Consider the following 20,874-nt stretch of genomic DNA (forward strand, 5'->3'; position numbering starts at 1 on the left):
TGAACCTGTTATGCCCCTGGTGAGTCTAAGAGTTCGCAGACAATCTAGGATCCCTGTGCATGCAGATCCCCCAGTAGTGTATCCAATACATTACCCACTACACCAGTATTAAAACATATCGACTAAATACCCTGTATTTGTTATACAGAACTTGCTGATTACTGTCATGTTTTTTACTGCAGAGTATTTTTGCAAATTTGTCATTTTGTGCTTTCTTGTTGTGTTTCAGCCATTGGGTGGTGTGAGCATTGTCTTACCGACTTGTTCACACTTGTGCATGTCACATATGCTTTTAATCCGTTTTTCCGTGCTCAGCATGGTTTGGGAGACCCCACCCCTCTCCTGTGTGACATGCACATAAATGAGCTGTCTTACACCACAAGCCCATATACTAGGAGGCGCCAGTCTGTATCCTGTTCATTTAGACACTGTTCACATGTTCAGGTTTTAAATACATTAGATAGGGACTGCTTCGTGAAGGGTTACCGTGACGTGGTGAAGCGGCTTGGTATACATTTTTTTTGGAAAAAACGTATTGACTAAATACCCTGTATTTGTTATACAGCACTTGCTGATTACTGTCATGTTTTTTACTGCAGAGTATTTTTGCAAATTTGTCATTTTGTGCTTTCTTGTTGTGTTTCAGCCTTTGGGTGGTGTGAGCATTGTCTTACCGACTTGTTCACACTTGTGCATGTCACATATGTTTTTAACCAGTATTACGCAGGTCTACCCGCATTACACAAGGGATACCACCCATCAGATATAGATAAATGTAAATGTTGAAATTGTATGTGTATATATGTAACTGTTTTTCAAGTTTTGTGCCTACAGGTAACCTGTAAGAGTTTCCTTTAGATTTGCCAGTTTTATTTTATGGACATTGTACCACAGGACTTGTGTGGTCAAAAACTTTCCTTTATATAGTTCACCATTTTCCCAGGAATGGACCATGGACATTGATGCTTGGACTCATCATCATAGGACCATATTTGAAGCTCTTGGTTTTTGTAACTTTTTCATTTTTTTAACTCTTGTACAATTATTATTGTTTAACTACTTATATGTTTCATGTTTTTGTCAGCCCAGAAGTGCTGACTTGCAGTAGGGGGGGATCTGGTGCCCCCATGAGTATGGTCGCCACAGTGGCTTTGCCTTCCTTCAGGGGAGGGTAATGCTAGGCTTGGAGGCAATGATGGGTCTCTCTCGCAGTCAATCTATGCATGCAACACAGTTCCCCTCCAGGCCAGCAGGGGGAACTCTGAACCGGGATTAAGGGGAGGAGTGCACTCTGAGGGCCAAGGGGAAGGAGTGGTCAGTTAGTCTGCAGAAGGTGAAGTGTGCCGACGTATGGAAGGAGTGCTGAGATAGAGCTGAGATGAAGAGCTCATCTCTGGAGAGAGCGCATGAACTGGAGCCTGGTCTTCACGGTTGTACGGATACTAACGGTCCTGCAACAGACACCAGAGGAGTAGGAGGCTGTAAATGCCTTACTCCCATCTAAGACTTGAGGGCACAACAGCAGCTTGGATAGTGAGCCGGGACTCAGGAGAGAGGAGTCCCCGAAATAGGCTACAGCTGTCTGCCGTGCAAGTGAGGTTCTTGAGAACATCTGACAGGAGGAACTTCAGTGTAACTCGGTACTGGAGATCCCGCAAATACGTGCTAGTAAGGAGACTGCACAGCCCATCTGCTGAGAGAGAATCCCTGAATGGCTTCCAGGCTAGCCTGCTTCAATACCATCTGTAATTAGGACCCTGGACTGCAGTTATCAAGTAAAGGTACAGAAATTGCACCCCGCTGTGTCTTGTCTGCTTCCTACCTTTCCGGCACCGCAACATCCCCGTGCCAACCACATCTACACTGCCCTGGGACTATAGCTTCACCTGTGGGGAGCTTTTACATCTTTGCTGTACCATACCATCAGTCCCAGTGGATCTGCATGCAGCGTTGGCTTGACACCTCCTTTGCCGAGCACCTCAGGTGGCGTCACGAACTATTCATCTAACTACATTCCACCATTCACATCTTCCTATTACTTTGGCGCCCAGGGCCACGGTCCGGGTCACCGCTGCTGTGACACATCCCACTGACACCGGCCCGGTACAGAGTACCCCACAGCCCTGGGAGGGCGACCCATAATTATACTGCAAAGTCTTTTCCAGGCAATGAATTCAAATCAGACTGGGGTGTCAAGATGTGCTGTTCAAGCTCTTTTGAAGAAGCACTGAGAAATGGTCACGTTGAGGGCCATAAATGCTGTTGATCACCCAAGTAAACTTAGTTCAGCAGATGGAAGACACATCATGCTCACTTCCCTTTGAAATAAGATGTCCAGCAGTGTCAGTAGTTCAGAATTGGTAGCAACCAGTAGAACCCAACTACATCCGTCTACTGTTTAGAGGAAAAATGGCATCCGTGAAGCCATACTTTTGACATGGAAACAAGGTCAAACGACTCAATGATAATAATAAAATAGGAGTTGGGCATAAAAATGGCAGCTGGTGCTCAGGACGGATGAGTAAAAATGTTGAAAATCTGACTTTAACAGATGGCATTTTGTTCATTGAAGATCTGGAGAGCGGTACAATAATTAGTATCTGCAGGCAGCAATGAAGGGAGGCATCTGATTGGCTTCAAATTTATTCTGCAGTAGGACAACAACCCCAAGCATGCAACTAATGTCATTAGGAACTATTTTCAACGTAAAAAAAATTAAGAGTCTCCCACAGATCCCAACATAGAATCATAGAATGTTAGAGTTGGAAGGTACCTCCAGGGTCATCGTGTCCAGCTCCCTGCTTAGTGCAGTATTCACTAAACCCTCTCAGACAGATGTCTGTTCAGCCTATGTTTGAAGACTTTCATTGAAGGAAAAGTCACCACCTCTCCTGGCAGCCTGTTCCACTCATTGATCACCCTCACTGTAAAAAGTTTTCTAATGTCTAACCTGCATCTTCTCCCTTTCAGTTTCTTTCCGTTGCTTGTCGCATTTCCATGTGCAAATGAGAATAATAATGATCCCTTTACACTGTGACAGCCTTTCAGATATTTGTACACCACTATTAAGTCTCCTCTTAGCTTTATTTTTTGCAAGCTAAACATTCCCAGAACCTTTAACCGTTCCTCGTATCACAAACTTTACAGTCCCTTCACCATCCTGGTAGCTCTTCTCTAAGTTTGCTTCAGTTGTTCTGCAGTATCTTTTTTAAAATGTGGTGCCCAGGACATCATCAAGTCTGTCTGGTATTACGTGAAGATACAGAAGGATTTGCACAGGTGACATCCACAGAAGATCTGTTGTTAGTTCTCCAAGATATTTGGAACAACCTGCCAAGTTAGTTCAACAACAGTGTGCAAATGTACTTAGAAAATTTTGCATTTTGTTAACTGATAAAATAAACTATCAGAGCTCAGATGTCTGTGGATCTTGGTCTAATCACAGACTGCAATGCATGGACTGTCCATGGATCCCCCGACCCAAGTGTGACAGCATCATAGAAATATATGAATCTTTAATGATCTTTTCTGGATACCTGCAGTCCATGCCCAGACCAATTTTCATGGATGTTTAAATGAAACTATGTAACACTTTTATCATTGAAAGCATACTTATATTACAACATTTTTTTCCCAAACCTGCCAAAAACGTTTGCACAGCACTATACATACGAAAGCTCATATACTATATGTGCGTTTATGCTCTGTGTCCTGTGCGGAGGTCACGGTGCATTATGTCACTGGCGGATCCTGACAATAAGCTGCAGGGCTGCCATCAGGGCATTACTGCCCTTATTGGCATATGGGGCCCAGTGAGCAGAGAGGGCCTGGAGCGGGCCCCCTCTCTTCTGCTGACCAGGCCCCAGCGGCAGGATTCTGCCAATTCAGTGACTGAACGTTCGTCCTCGTACGCACGTTCAGTTAAAATCTATATTGCCATATGCTTCCAACACGGCAGCAGTTAACAGCTGCCAGCCAATCACAGACTGGCAGCTAACATCAGCATGCACGTCGCAGGCGTATGACGTCATTGCCATACACAGGGCCTCAACGCCAGAACTTGGGGAGAGGACACCGCTGGACCTGGGCCAAGCTGCACTATGGGGCAGAATGGGGAGACATGGGGGCACTGTGGAGACACTGGGGCAGTATGGAGAGACACTGGGGCAGTATGGAGAGTCTCTGGGGAAGTATGGAGAGAAACAGGGGCAGTATTTATAGACACTGGGGCAGTATGGAGAGACACTGGGGCAGTATGGAGAGACACTGAGGCAATTTAGAGAGACACGGGAAGTATGGAGAGACACTGAGGCAGTATGGAGAGACACTGGGACAGTATGGAGAGACATGGGGTGGCATTTATGCACATGTAACCAGCTTTTCCAATCTCTGCTCTGAATCCACTCCTGTGTCTCCATTCAATGTCAGCAAGCAGTTAATCCTGAATGCTATCTATGTGTTTTCAACTCTGCAAGCTTATATCTGGTAACCAGCTTTTCCAATCTCTGCTCTGAATCCACTCCTGTGTCTCCATTCAATGTCAGCAAGCAGTTAATCCTGAATGCTATCTATGTGTTTTCAACTCTGCAAGCTTATATCTGGTAACCAGCTTTTCCAATCTCTGCTCTGAATCCACTCCTGTGTCTCCATTCAATGTCAGCAAGCAGTTAATCCTGAATGCTATCTATGTGTTTTCAACTCTGCAAGCTTATATCTGGTAACCAGCTTTTCCAATCTCTGCTCTGAATCCACTCCTGTGTCTCCATTCAATGTCAGCAAGCAGTTAATCCTGAATGCTATCTATGTGTTTTCAACTCTGCAAGCTTATATCTGGTAACCAGCTTTTCCAATCTCTGCTCTGAATCCACTCCTGTGTCTCCATTCAATGTCAGCAAGCAGTTAATCCTGAATGCTATCTATGTGTTTTCAACTCTGCAAGCTTATATCTGGTATATAGTTTTTTCAACTTACTCTGCTTGTCCCCTTATGTTGTGAGGTCAAGAAACTTTTCAAAGTGCTTTATGATCCATGTAGTGCTGGACATGTGTTTATTTGACCACAACATTTTATTGGGTCCTGGACTGGTGTCTCAATTTAGTGTGATTGATTAACGAGAAGAGAGAGACACAAAAAAAAACAAAAAAACTTAGCCTTAATCTCCTATATATTCGGACATAGCTAGGGGGAGCATTTATGCAGGGGTGGCATTTATGCACATGTAATCTAAGTACATGTATCAAAGTACTTCTGGCAGTTATAACATGGCAGTTGGGCAGGAGACAGGTAAGACATTTATATACATCTACTCTCTGTACATTTGGAGTACAACAAATATATACCATATGCATTTGTGTAATTTATATCCTGGCCACTGCATTCACACACATCCACCGCCCTGGCATTAACTCTCCACACTCCATCCATATTGGCCCCTCGCTTCTTTCCTCTCCTATGTATAGCACTCATGCTCTTTTCACATTGTTAAATTGCACAGATCCAGCCAGTCCCACCATTCAACACCAGAGACGCTCTCACAAATCACTTAACCATCTGCTCACTCTTTCTATCCTCCTTCTCCTAGTTGCAGGAGACATTGCTCCCAACCCTGGTCCCCCATGTTATAGAAAGTCAAACCCCCCCACTGCTACACTCAGAAACCCCTCTAATCTTATTAATATTCCCTGCATGCCATCTGTCTCTCTTAATTGTGCACTTTGGAATTCTCGCTCAGTGTGTAACAAACTCTCCTTCATTCATGACTTCTTCCTTTCTAATTCTCTTAACCTTCTGGCTCTTACTGAAACCTGGATCCAGCAGTCAGATACTACCGCTGCTGCTGCTCTTTCATACGGGGGGCTACACTTCTCTCATACCCCAAGATCAGACAATAGAGCTGGTGGAGGCGTTGGTCTGCTCCTATCACCAAAATGTACCTTTCAGGTTATCCCTCAAGTACCCTCACTTGTCTTCCCTTCTTTTGAGGTCCATGCCGTCAGACTCTACACCCCCTTCTCCATGCGAGTGGCGGTGGTGTATCGTCCTCCCGGCCCCTCCCATCAGTTCCTGGATCATTTTGCCACTTGGCTTCCACATTTTCTCTCCTGTGACATCCCTACCCTCATCATGGGAGATTTCAACATCCCCATTGCTCTTCCCCTCTCCCCATCTGCTACTCACCTTTTATCTCTAACCTCCTCATTTGGCCTTTCGCAGCTTACTAATTCTCCAACGCATGAAGACGGAAACTCCCTCGACTTGGTCTTCTCTCAGCTTTGTGCAGTGGATGATTTTGCAAACTCCCCTCTCCCGCTCTCTGACCACAATCTTCTTTCATTCTCTATAAAGAACTGCCAGGCTGCTCAGGTCACCCCCACTGTCCAGACTTATAGAAACATACAGGCCATTAACACCCAGAAACTTCTGAAGAACTTGCAGTCTTCATTGGCCCCTATCTCCTCCCTCTCATGTCCTGATTCTGCATTGAAGCATTACAATGAAACGCTTCAAACTGCCCTGGAGGAATTTGCACCCCCTATAAATAGAACACCACAACGCAGACGGCGACAACCCTGGCACACGGTGCAAACACGTTTCCTGCAGCGGTGCTCCAGGTGCGCCGAACGTCTGTGGAGAAAATCCAATCTACACGAAGATTTCATCCATTTTAAGTTTATGCTTAGAACATACAACACTGCCCTTCACCTCTCCAAACAAACCTATTTCAACACCCTCATCATCTCACTGTCCAATAACCCGAAACGTCTCTTTGACACTTTTCATTCTCTACTCAATCCAAGAGTACAGGCCCCAACCACGGAGCTCCGAGCTGACGATCTGGCCAATTACTTCAAAGAAAAAATTGACCAGATCCGACAGGAAATTATCTCCAAATCCCCTCATACCATGCACTGTCCTCCCTCCCCCACTGCATCTAACTCACTCTCTGATTTTGAACCAGTCACAGAAGAAGAAGTAAGCAGGCTCCTTGCATCTTCTCGCCCAACTACTTGCACCAGTGACCCATTTCCGTCACATCTCCTCCAGTCCCTTTCCCCTGCTGTCACCCCTCACCTAACTAAAATATTTAACCTCTCTCTCTCTTCTGGTATTTTTCCCTCCTCATTTAAGCATGCCATCATACATCCACTACTTAAAAAACCATCCCTCGACCAAAACTGTGCCGCTAACTATAGACCTGTCTCTAATCTTCCCTTCATCTCTAAACTCCTGGAATGCCTGGTCCACTCCCGTCTTATCCGCTATCTCTCAGAAAACTCTGTTCTCGACCCTCTCCAATCCGGTTTCCGCTCTTTACACTCCACTGAAACTGCCCTCACTAAAGTCTCTAATGATCTGCTAACAGCTAAATCAAATGGTCATTACTCCATGCTAATTCTCTTGGATCTCTCTGCAGCATTCGACACTGTGGATCATCAGCTCCTCCTCACTATGCTCCATTCCATTGGCCTCAAGGACACCGTTCTCTCCTGGTTCTCCTCCTATCTCTCCGACCGCTCCTTTACTGTTTCTTTTGCCGGTTCCTCCTCCTCTCACCTTCCCCTTACTGTTGGGGTTCCTCAAGGATCGGTTCTAGGCCCCCTCCTCTTCTCCTTGTACACTGCCCCTATTGGTCAAACAATCAGTAGATTTGGTTTCCATTACCATCTCTATGCTGATGAAACCCAATTATACGCTTCTTCTCCTGACATCACGCCAGCCTTTCTAGAAAACACTGGCGATTGTCTAAACGCTGTGTCTAATATCATGTCCTCACTATAGCTGAAACTGAACCTGTCAAAGACTGAACTCCTTGTGTTTCCTCCCGCTACTAATGTACCTACACCCGACATTGCCATTTCCGTCTGTGGTTCCACTATTACTCCCCAGCAACATGCCCGCTGTCTTGGGGTCATACTTGATTCCGAGCTTTCCTTTGCCCCCCACATTCGATCACTGGCTCGCTCTTGTCATCTGCACCTCAAAAACATTTCTAGAATTCGACCTTTTCTTACTTTTGACTCTGCAAAAACTCTTACTGTTTCTCTTATTCATTCTCGTCTCGACTATTGTAACTCTCTTCTAATCGGTCTCCCTCTTACAAAACTCTCCCCTCTCCAATCTGTCTTGAATGCTGCAGCCAGGATCATATTCCTCACCAATCGTTACACCGATGCCTCTACCTTGTGCCAGTCATTAAAATGGCTACCCATCCACTCCAGAATTCAGTATAAACTTATTACCCTTACCCACAAAGCCCTCCATGGCTCAGCACCACCCTACATCTCCTCCCTTGTTTCAGTATACCACCCTACCCGCGCCCTCCGTTCTGCTGATGACCTGAGGTTAGTATCCTCAATAGTCAGAACCTCCCACTCCCGTCTCCAAGACTTTACACGTGCCGCGCCAATTCTTTGGAATGCACTTCCCAGGTCAATACGATTAGTCCCCAATCCCCACAATTTTAAGCGTGTCCTGAAAACGCATTTATTCAGACTGGCCTATCGCCTCAACACATTAACCTAACCTATCCCTGTGTGGCAGAGCCAAAAGTTTTACCATAACCAGGTTCCCAGCATCATGTTCCCACATGCTTTACGCATCCATTAGCCCTCTGTGTCTGTACTGTTACACACTTAACATTATGGCTGGTCCATACAATCAGGGCAACGCTTACCACCCACCTTTCGTGTCTACCTCTTTCCTCATAGACTGTAAGCTTGCGAGCAGGGCCCTCACTCCTCTTGGTATTTGTTATAATCTACTGTATGTGATTATTGTTATGCTGTAATGTCTATTGTCTGTACAAATCCCCTCTGAAATGTAAAGTGCTGCGGAATATGTCGGCGCTATAAAAATAAAATTTATTATTATTATTATTATTATGGGGGCAGGATGGGGAGACATGGGGGCAGAATGGGAGAATACGTGGTGGCAGAATGGGAAGACACGAGGGGCCAGGAATGAGACATGTGGGGCCCAGAATGGAGTAGATATGGGAGCAGGATGTGGGACATTATTACTGTAGGGGCTGATTAAGGGATGTTATTACTAGTGTGTTGTATTTTATTTTTGACGATACTATTTTCAGTGTGGGGGAGGAGAGGTACTGTTACTGTGGTTTTTCTTCATCTGACAAAGTGTAGAAGTTGGGGAAAAATTGGGGAATGTGCTCAGATGTTTGTAGCCAGGGGGGCCAATAGGCCAACAACAATGGTCCCTTCCTAGGCTAATAATATCTACCCTCAGTCACTGGCTTTCCCTCTTTGGCAGAGAAAATTGGGCGGGAGCCCACGCAATTTTTTTCCAGGAATGTACCCGTTAATTTAACACCTACATGTCCCAAATTTTACACACATACACTAATCTAATTATTAGTCAAAGACATATATAAATCTAAATGAAATGAAATGGTTTACTGTATGTAAACCATGTGTCATTTCATGTCGGGTTCTGTAATGATTTTACAGAAGCCTGCAATTGAATTTTAACCGATTCTACTATATATATATATATATATATATATATATATATATATATATATATATATATATATTGTGAGGTGCCAAGGGGAGAGGTACTAGAAAACCTGATATATTTCCCCCCGTTTCATTTCATATATCTCCCTGTACTGATAGTGAAGCCGGTTTATTTCACTGTAAGCTGGTCCTGGTTTCTTAAGTGATCAGCGTGGAAAAGACTGGTGGTTCCCCGTCCACACGATCAATCCAGGTTTTGATTCCTGACAGGTCCAGCTGATATAATCAGGAGGAGCTGGGCTCTCTCTCTCTCTCACGTCTGCTGGGCTGGGAGCTGACACAGTAAGACTACATGGACTTCTTTGTTATTGTATAGGTTTACTTTGTAGTTAGCCTTCTATTGTTAGTTAGAGGCCAGATGGCCTTAGACATTTTATTTCATGTTTGGCATGTGTAACATTGAATGACCAATGTGCACAATAAAGTATGCCGTGCCAATATCCGTGTGGAACTCGATAGACTGCTGTTGTGACTCCATAGCCACCCGCTTGTGCCAAAGCAAAGATCCCAGCTGAGCTTTATATATATATTCCCCACAAATGGTGGAGAATGTGGGCAATTGTGGCTGTTGGACTGTGACTGCGGAGAAAACGCTCTGTGTATGTCCTGATGGAAAGCTCCGATGCTTTTGAAGAGCCAAGAGTCCAGTAAAATGGAGGAACTAGTGAAACAGTTATTGCAAGCAAATGTGCAGCAACAGCAGACTAATACTTGCTTCCAGAAGGCTCTGGAGCAGCAACACCAGATGCAGCAAGAGCAGTTGGAGGCAATAAAACAGGCCTTGGCTCAGCAGCCCCGAGATGAGTGGGACCGTGCATAAAGCGTTGCTAGTGCGCAGAAAGCCGTACAGAAGACTTTACTTAAAATGACTGCAGATGATGATGTGGAAGCATACAGTCATATGTAAAAGTTTGGGCACCCCTATTAATGTTAACCTTTTTTCTTTATAACAATTTTGTTTTTTGCAACAGCTATTTCAGTTTCATATATCTAATAACTGATGGACTCAGTTATATTTCTGGATTCAAATGAGGTTTATTGTACTAACAGAAAATGTGCAATCTGCATTTAAACAAAATTTGACCGGTGCAAAAGTATGGGCACCCTTATCATTTTCTTGATTTGAACACTCCTAACTACTTTTTACTGACTTCCTGAAGCACTAAATTGGTTTTGTAACCTCATTGAGCTTTGAACTTCATAGCCAGGTGTATCAAATCATGAGAAAAGGTATTTAAGGTGGCCACTTGCAAGTAGTTCTCCTATTTGATTCTCCTATGAAGAGTGGCATCATGGGCTCCTCAAAACAACTCTCAAATGATCTGAAAACAAAGATTATTCAGCATAGCTTTTCATGGGAAGGATACAAAAAGTTGTCTCAGAGATTTAACCTGTCAGTTTCCACTGTGAGGAACATAGTAAGGAAATGGAAGAACACAGGTACAGTTCTTGTTAAGCCCAGAAGTGGCAGACCAAGAAAAATATCAGAAAGGCAGAGAAGAAGAATGGTGAGAACAGTCAAGGACAATCCACAGACCACCTCCAAAGACCTGCAGCATCATCTTGCTGCAGATGGTGTCACTGTGCATCGGTCAACAATACAGCGCACTTTGCACAAGGAGAAGCTGTATGGGAGAGTGATGCGAAAGAAGCTGTTTCTGCAAGCACGCCACAAACAGAGTCGCCTGAGGTCTGCAAAAGCACATTGGGACAAGCCAGTTACATTTTGGAAGAAGGTCCTGTGGACTGATGAAACAAAGATTGAGTTGTTTGGTCATACAAAAAGGCGTTATGCATGCGCTGTATTGTTGACCGATGCACAGTGACACCATCTGCAGCAAGATGATGCTGCAGGTCTTTGGAGGTGGTCTGTGGATTGTCCTTGACTGTTCTCACCATTCTTCTTCCCTGCCTTTCTGATATTTTTCTTGGCATGTCACTTCTGGGCTTAACAAGAACTGTACCTGTGTTCTTCCATTTCCTTACTATGTTCCTCACAGTGGAAACTGACAGGTTAAATCTCTGAGACAACTTTTTGTATCCTTCCCCTGAAAAGCTATGTTGAATAATCTTTGTTTTCAGATCATTTGAGAGTTGTTTTGAGGAGCCCATGATGCCACTCTTCATAGGAGAATCAAATAGGAGAACTACTTGCAAGTGGCCACTTTAAATACCTTTTCTCATGAGTTGATACACCTGGCTATGAAGTTCAAAGCTCAATGAGGTTACTAAACCAATTTAGTTCTTCAGGAAGTCAGTAAAAAGTAGTTAGGAGTGTTCAAATCAAGAAAATGATAAGGGTGCCCATACTTTTGCACCGGTCAAATTTTGTTTAAATGCAGATTGCACATTTTCTGTTAGCACAATAAACCTCATTTGAATCCAGAAATATAACTGAGTCCATCAGTTATTAGATATGTGAAACTGAAATACCTGTTGCAAAAACCAAAATTGTTATAAAGAAAAAAGGTTAACATTAATAGGGGTGCCCAAACTTTTACATATGACTGTATCTCATCGTGTTCGAACGTATTGCAGAACATGAGCACTTACCGCTGGACAGATGGGCTGAAGTAGTTGCTCCATTTCTGAGCGGAGATCCACTAAAGGCCTATTATGATCTAAGTGGAGCGGATGCTATGGACTATATCAAACTCAAAGGCGAAATCCTGGTAAGGCTGGGAGTAAACACATATATATGGGCACAGAGGGTGCATTTATGGACTTTTGTGGAACATCAGCCAGCCCATTCACAAATGCATAATCTCATCCATCTAGTAAAAAAATGGTTGCAGCCAGAGACTTTGACGTCCGCACAGATGGTGGAACGTGTTGTTCTAGACAAGTACCTGCGGTCCTTACCCGCTAAGATCCAGAGGTGGGTTGGACAGGGTGACTCAACTACCGCTGACCAGTTGGTGAGTATGGTCGAACGTTACAATGCTTCTGAAAGCCTACTCCAGGGGACGTTATCAAACCGCTGGGTCCCCAAGAAATCGTCGGACAGTCCTGCGAAACCTACTCCATCTTCAAAAGAAGAGAACGTCGCAATGAAAGGTAGCAGACCTACAAAAGACTATGGAGGCGGAACGGTCTCACAGCAAGCCAGTAGACCCCGTCTGGGATCCCCATAGAGGAGGCAAAGGCCTATATAGTGTTGGCGATGTCGTGGGCTTGGCCATGTAGCAGCTAACTGCCCAATGACTACAGAGCCAATGGACTGTAACGCTATGAGGCGTCTTTCATTATATGTACAGTCAGTCTGTGTGGTGGAGACCCTCACGGGAAATGAACAACATGTGTGTGGCGTGGAGGTCGACGGCTATAGTGTGAATGCCGTCTTGGATTCCGGCAGTCAAGTAACTTTGGTACATGCCAGTTTGGTGGACCCTAGGGCCCTAACAAACTTAACCGTGGGCATTAGTTGCATCCATGGCGATACTAAGAACTACCCCACTGCCTGGGTTACCCTTGCCATGCCAGTAGGGACCAAAAGACATTAGGCGGCAGTCGTGAAGTCTATGGGACATAATGTAATCCTGGGGAGAGACTTTCCCTTATTTTGGGACTTTTAGAGCTTTAAAAATGGCATGAACACTCTAGTGGAGGACTGTGCTCTGGGGCTGGGCCATTGCGGCAAGACGACGGGAAACCCATCTCAGAGGAAGCACCAGAATCTGTAGACTCTCCTCTGGCTGTGTATGCAGGCGAGGCAGACGACCTAGAGGATGTTTTAGAAATGCCAGGTCTTGAGGGGGTCCGTGGTAAGTTCGGGACCGCTCAGCACCAAGATCCTACTCTAGCAAGGGCATGGGAAAATGTAAAGGTCTTTGAGGGAAGACCATTGTACCCGGGTGCTCAAAACGAGTTCCCACACGTGGCGGTGCAACAGGGTATGCTGTATCACATAGACAAGGTGCGAGGAGTGGTGGTAGAACAGCTAGTGCTACCTAAGTCCTTTCGCCAAGTAGTTTTGGACTTGGCACATAAACATCCCTTGGTAGGAGACCTGGCGGGAGAAAAAACAAAACACCGTATTCTGCAACGTTTCTTTTGGCCAAGTCTAGTGGGAGATGTGACCCAGTACTGTCGGTCCTGCCCTACATGTCAGTTGACCGCACCTATGTCACATTTTAGAAACCCCTTAGTGCCCTTGCCAATAATAGAGGTGCCCTTCGAGAGGATAGCAATGGATATAGTCGGTCCGTTAGTTAAATCTGCCAGGGGTCATCAGTACATTTTAGTAGTACTAGATTATGCCACTCGGTAACCCGAAGCAGTACCCTTGCGGAATGCCAATGCGAAATCGATTTCAAAGGAGCTGGTTAATATGTTTTCTTGCAGCAGCATTCCGAAAGAGATACTTACGGATCAAGGGACCCCCTTTATGTCTCGTATACTTAAAGACTTATGTAAACTACTAAAAATCTCCCACTTGCATACCTCAGTATATCACCCTCAGACTGACGGATTGGTGGAGCGCTTTAATAAAACCCTAAAGGGAATGTTGAAAAGGGTGGTGGATAAGGACGGGAGAGATTGGGATGCCCTCCTACCATATCTCCTGTTCGCTATACGTGAAGTACCCCAATCCTCCACAGGCTTTTCGCCTTTTGAATTGGTTTATGGGCGGTGTCCCAGAGGCCTGTTAGATATTGCAAAGGAGACTTGGGAATAAGAGGTGACTCCTTATCGCAGTGTAATTGAACACATAACACTTATGCAGGAAAGAATTGAGGCAGTTATGCCAATAGTTAAAGAATGTTTAGAGCTTGCACAACATGCCCAAAGCACGGTATACAACCGAGCAGCTAAAACACAAGTTTTTCAACCAGGAGACAGGGTGTTAGTGTTGGTACCTACCGTAGAAAATAAATTTCTTGCGAAATGGCAGGGCCCATATGAAGTACTGGACAGAATAGGTGAAGTAAATTATAAGATACACCAACCAGACAAAAGAAAACCCGCACATATATAACACATAAACTTACTTAAGGCCTGGCGGGACAGGGAGAGTCTGGTGGCAGGAGCTGCCCTTGAAGATGGGCCCCGAGGGCCACCACCATCTAAGGTAAATGACCCCCAGCTAGCTCTGCCAGAAGTGGGTATTGCATATGTATGTATGTATGCTATGTATACACGCTATCCGAAAGCCAAAAACAAGAGACCAGGGAGTTCATACAGAGGAACGCTGATATTTTCTCAGAACTTCCTGGCCGTACTCACCTAATTAAACATGACATTGTTACTGATCCACAGGCGCGGGTACGGCTAAAACCATATCGAATTCCGGATGCTCGGAGACAAGCCATTGCCCAGGAAGTTAAAAAAATGTTAGAGCTTGGAGTCATTGAGGAGTCCCAGAGTGATTGGGCTAGCCCTATCGTACTGGTACCCAAACCCGATGGGACTATCCGGTTTTGTAATGATTTTCGGAAATTAAATGAAGTATCGAAATTCGATGCCTACCCGATGCCAAGAGTCGATGAACTGATAGAGAGACTGGGTTCGGCCAGGTACATATCCACTATTGACTTAACAAAAGGTTATTGGCAGATTCCCCTCACGGAATCAGCCAAAGAGAAAACTGCCTTTGTTACGCCCCAGGGATTGTTCCAGTACCGAGATACTGTATGCCCTTTGGGTTGCATGGTGCCGCAGCCACCTTCCAACGTCTAATGGATATTGTTCTAAAACCCCATGTCCAGTATGCATCCGCATACTTGGACGATATCATTATCTTTAGTGATGACTGGGACACGCATTTGTCAAAAGTACCAGCCGTCTTGGACTCTCTAAAAACAGCTGGGTTGACTGACAATCCCAAGAAATGTACGTTGGGATTGGAAGAGGCTCGCTATCTGGGATATAGCATAGGGAGAGAGGTGGTAAAGCCTCAGGCCAATAAAGTGGATGCTATTCAGTATTGGCCACAACCTGTAACCAAAAAACAGGTTGGAGCTTTTTTAGGGATCATTGGCGACCTCAAATATTTTGCGACCATCGCAGCCCCTCTCACAAATCTTACTAAGGGGTCGAAATCTGTCACAATAAAGTGGAACACAGAAGCAGAGGAGGCCTTTCAATGATTGAAAACGGTCCTCTGTGACCAACCAGTATTGGTTACGCCAGACTTTAAAAGGGAGTTTATTGTCCAAACGGACGCCTCTGGTGTGGGCCTCGGCGCAGTTTTGCCTCAAGAAGTGAATGGCGAGGAACAACCAGTGGCCTATCTAAGCAGAAAGCTTATGAGGGCAGAAAAGAACTACAGTGTAGTTGAGCGGGAAGCCCTGGCTGTGAAATGGGCCATGTACACCTTGCGCTATTATTTACTAGATCGCCAATTTAGGCTAGTGACGGACCATTCGCCCCTAACGTGGATGTCCCGGGCAAAAGAGGGCAAGGCGCGAGTGACACGCTGGTTCTTAGCATTACAAGGGTTTAAATTTTCCGTTGAGCACAGGGCGGGCACAGCGCACAGAAATGCAGATGCGTTGTCTAGAACGCACTGCTTGGTGACTTGTTGTGTCCGACCCCACGGGCTCAAACAGAGGAGGGGGGTGTGTGAGGTGCCAAGGGGAGAGGTACTAGAAAACAGATACATTTCCCCCCATTTCATTTCATATGTCTCCCTGTACTGATAGTGAAGCCGGTTTATTTCACTGTAAGCTGGTCCTGGTTTCTTTAGTGATCAGCGTGGAAAAGACTGGTGGTTCCCCGTCCACACGATCAATCCAGGTTTTGATTCCTGACAGGTCCAGCTGATTTAATCAGGAGGAGCTGGGCTCTCTCTCTCTCTCTCTCTCTCTCACGTCTGCTGGGCTGGGAGCTGACACAGTAAGACTACATGGACTTCTTTGTTATTGTATAGGCTTATTTTGTAGTTAGCCTTCTATTGTTAGTTAGAGGCCAGAGGGCCTTAGACATTTTATTTCATGTTTGGCATGTGTAACATTGAATGACCAATGTGCACAATAAAATATGCCGTGCCCATATCCGTGTGGAACTCACTAGACTGCTGTTGTGACTCCATAGCCACCCGCTTGTGCCAAAGCAAAGATCCCAGCTGAGCTTTTTATATATATTCCCCACAATATATATATATACACACACACACATACAGTAGTATAGGTGTGTGTGTGTGTATATGTAGACACACATATACATATATACACCTATACGATGTGTATACATATATTCTATCTATTCTTTATTAACCTGTCAGTGTGATTTTACAGTATCGCGCACTGAATTACTGGCTTTTCTAAAGGACGCCGGTGCGTATTTCTCGCAAGTCACACGTATGGTCCATGTGTAATCCGTTTTTTTTCTCGCACCCATAGGCTTGCATTGGCGAGTCTCGGTCGAGAAACGCTGACAATTGCAGCATGCTGCAATTTCTCTCGCATGTATAAAACGTGCCAGAAAAAAATGGATTATGTGAGCTGACCCATAGATTAACATTGGGATGAGTGCTATGCGATTTTTTCTCGCATAGCACTCGTCCGTATTTCTCGCTAGTGTGACTCCAGCCTTACCTGTACACTGGCACTATATGCAGAGCTTCTGTGTATAAAGTCACTAGTGATATGGTAATAGGTGGACTGCTCATGGTGTGACAGTATTTGTCCCTTGTATGTGGTGTTATTGGTCACTATGTGGTAGTAATATGTGGTTCAGCCATGGTGTGGCAGTAGTTGTCCTTGTATGTGGCATCATTTGGTCACTATGTGGTATTAATATGTGGTCTGATCATGGTGTGGCAGTATTTGTTCCTTGTATGTGGTATTATTTGGTAATTATGTGGTGGTAATATGTGTTCTGGTCATGGTGTGGATGTATTTGTTCCTTGTATGTAGTATCATTTAGTCACTATGTGGTGGTAATATGTGGTCTGCACATGTTGTGGTGGTGTTTATTCCTTGTATGTGGTATTATTTGGTCACTATGTGGTGGTAATATGTGGTCAGGCCATGGTGTGACGCTGTTTGTCCCTTGCATGTGATGTTATTGTGCATTTTAAAAAAATATATGTGACACATTCTCTTAAAGAAACATAAAAATAACAATAAAAAAATATATAAAAAATATAAAAAGAGTATTGGATATTTTAACAAAGGTTTAATAGCTTCGATTTTGTCGTGGTGGTGGTGGCTGATAAAATCTTTTGTCCAAAACAAAGCTGCTGGCTATGTATGTGGTATGGTGTTCAAAGGGAAATTTTAATGTGTGATTGGTGAGGATGTGGTTGAGAAGTGGAGTTTTTCCAAGAGTGGGCGGTGGGACAAGGGAAGGTTTGAGGCTATGTGCACACTCTGCGGATCCGCTGCGGATTTGGCCTCTGCGGATCCGCAGCAGTTCTGCAGACAGTGTACAGTACAATGTAAGTCTATGTGATTTACAATCCGCTGTGCGCATGCTGCGGTTTTTTAACTGCGGAAAAGCTGCGGTTTTGAATCCGCAGAAATAATTGACATGTCAATTCTTTCTGCGGATTCCGCTGCGGTTTGCCACCTATTCCATTGTCCAGGTGTCAAACCGCAGGCCAATCCGCAGGCAAAACCGCAGGTCATTTTACCTGCGTTTTTACCTGCGGATCTGCAGATACAAATCCGCGGGTGAATCCGCAGCGTGTGCACATAGCCTGAGGGGTGGAGGCAGAGCTGAAATGGAGCCTGGGTGGAGCTCAAGGGGGCCCGAAAATGTTGCCAGTATGGGGCCCAGAAATTCCTAGTGGCAGCCCTGATAAGCTGGGCGTAAAGGGCGGCAAGGAGTGAAGACCACAGGAGCTTCAGTTATCAATTACACTGACTTTACAGGCAACATGTTAAAAAAAAAAAGAATGTGTTTCACCTGTGAATAAAGTCATCCCAAAAACCACATTACAAATTTGTAGCAATTTGCTGTAATTAATGTAAGACTATAACTCCACACTGTTAATAGGATTACAAAGAATGTCAAATCCTCTGCTTGTGATATTAATGAGATAATTGCTGAACTACACAACTGGAAGGTTAAGTGGCCAAAGGAAACTTCAAGATTTCTGATTTTCTTTAACTCAAGGATATGAAAAATGGAAAAAAAAACATTTCAAAATGTTTTAAATGTACAGCTTTTATGTTTTTTTAAGGATTCACAGAGTTACAATAAGTGAGCAAAAACAGATGTGTCAGAGTGATCATTCAACCTGCAAACAGCAGCCCCGCAAGTACTAAGAAAAACCCAACTTTTTACTTTATATATATGTTTTTTGATAGATATTTACTAATAACCTTCCTACCTTTGTCAGGGAGGTTTTCCTTCATGTATTGTTTCACCTTCTCCATCTCTTCATCGCTGGTCACATCTAGCCTGATGACTTTCACCTGCCCAGGGGATGAATGGTTTATCAGAGCCTGAGCTCCGTCTCCATCTGGGAAAAGACAAGCAGCAAAGACGGTGAATCCCATATCAAGCAGCCGGAGAGCCAGGAGGTTTCCAAAGCCCGAGTCACAGCCTGTGATGAGCACCGCTCTTCCCTGAGGATTGAAGAATACATCTTTGCCTCTTAGCTTTGTATAGATTACAATCGCCAATAGTCCAAAGAGCAATATATATACAAGGGTCTGTGTGTCCAGCCAGCAAGACAACAGCCAAGGAACAGAGACCATAGCTCCAGCTTCAGTGTATGCTCATAAGACCAGGATGTTCAGTGTTCAGTCTCAAGCCAACACCAGAGGAAAAAAAAACTCTTTTTTCACATGTCTCAAACACTTTTAATCACATTGTGGGATGACTACACACACCTTTGCTTTTTTGCCTTAAGATAAACTGTTGGAGTATATACAATAGCTGCAGGCTTATTCTGGAATCTGTCTGGAGCAAATAGCAGATGTCACAGTGTTAATCTTTCAGAGCAGGGGTGTACAACCTTTTTAGGTCATACTGAACCAATTGATGGCCGCACTGAAACTTATCAGGGTATAACCTTTGACATTTGTGGCAAATCAAAAGTATATACCATAAATGTCTGAAAGGCACAAATTCTGCTTACAGTTCTCTTAGCTCTAAAAATCATCACTCGAATGGTACGTTCACACCGATTGTTTTGATGAAGATTTTCAAATAGATTTTGCTCCTAAATCCACATTAAAAAATGCATCAAATACTCTTTGAATATGTTTCCAATTGATTTTAAAGGAAAAAGCTCCTTTAGTCCACACAGTTCTGATTTTTTGCATGTTATTTTCAACATTTTATAACTCCCATAAACAACAGTGGAGCCAGCACAGACACGAAAACCACCTGTCTAATTCACATACTACTTTCTGGAGTGCAGGATGGATTAGGAGACCCCCTACTCCTGTATGAGGCATCCAGAGACACCAGTGTGGGGAAGGTGACTTGACGGACAGACGTGACTGGCAGTAGGAGGGGACGCTTTGTGCACTAGAGACGGAGATTGACAGGATAGAAGGGTGACAGCTGGGAAAGGTGGATAGGAGGGTGCAGTACCTAGAAATAACCACAAGATGGCAGGGGGGAGTAGCTTAGGACTTTACATCAGCTTATAGCTTGAGAAACGCTTAGTCATGGGGGGCGGGGAGATAGGGACCCAGGGGGGGAATTCCCGGTGAGAGAGGGGATAAATAGGACAGGGTAGGGTTCCAGGTAGGTTAGTCCCGGAAGGAGCTCGGTACAAGACGGTGAAGAGTGAAGAGCTCGACCAGGGGATGGACAGCAAAGAGACAGTCAGGGGGGTGGCTCTGACCTGACGGACCGCAGGACAGATGAGGCCTCGGGAGTACCGATTGGACGACGACCTCGGGCAGGTGAAGCACTGGCGGTAGATTGATCTAGGACAGACCCAGCAAAAGATCCGCGAGGGATGTTACTTCGACTGGAGCAAAGGTGCAGGTACCCGGGCCTGGAGACAGAGAACTGTAAAGAGGCTGCGGTGCGTGGTTGTGGTCGTCAGGAGGACGACAAATAAATCCAGAACAGTTACTATTGAAATCTGTCTCCGCCTCGTCCTTGCATTGCGTGGTGTCTGTGTCATCCGGACAGGGTAAGCAGTGGTCCACCCCCCAATCCCGGCACCTACCACATTTTGGCGTAGTAGGCAGGATCGCCGCCGCTAATACGACATCTTCCGCGGCAGGCCTGCGCCTGAAGAACCCAAAAGGACTTGGACTGCTCCCCTGTGGATTACAAATACCTGTGAATTACAAGACTGTTCACTGGGGGATTATAAATTGGAGACTTTGTTCCTGATCATCGCTGCCATCAGAGGATCCGGGGCGGCACCAGAAGCTGTCCAATATAGCTGTGGTACTCCAACGCTGGGGAGAGGCCCGGG

General features: G+C 44.9%; 1 protein-coding gene across 1 annotated transcript in view; it reads right to left on the minus strand.

The window, feature by feature from the left end:
- LOC141057298 (retinol dehydrogenase 7-like) overlaps positions 1–19,284 on the minus strand; it is a 78,051-nt gene extending 58,767 nt beyond the window's left edge. Inside the window, exon 1 of the mRNA XM_073553840.1 lies at positions 18,817–19,284. Coding sequence (XP_073409941.1) covers positions 18,817–19,186 — 370 coding nt within the window. The 5' untranslated portion in view covers positions 19,187–19,284. The remainder of the gene's footprint in view (positions 1–18,816) is intronic.
- Between the last annotated feature and the right edge of the window lie 1,590 nt (positions 19,285–20,874).

Source organism: Dendrobates tinctorius, unplaced genomic scaffold, assembly GCF_039654945.1.
Source record: "Dendrobates tinctorius isolate UK_male_01 unplaced genomic scaffold, ASM3965494v1 ptg000203l, whole genome shotgun sequence".
Lineage (NCBI taxonomy): Eukaryota > Metazoa > Chordata > Amphibia > Anura > Dendrobatidae > Dendrobates > Dendrobates tinctorius.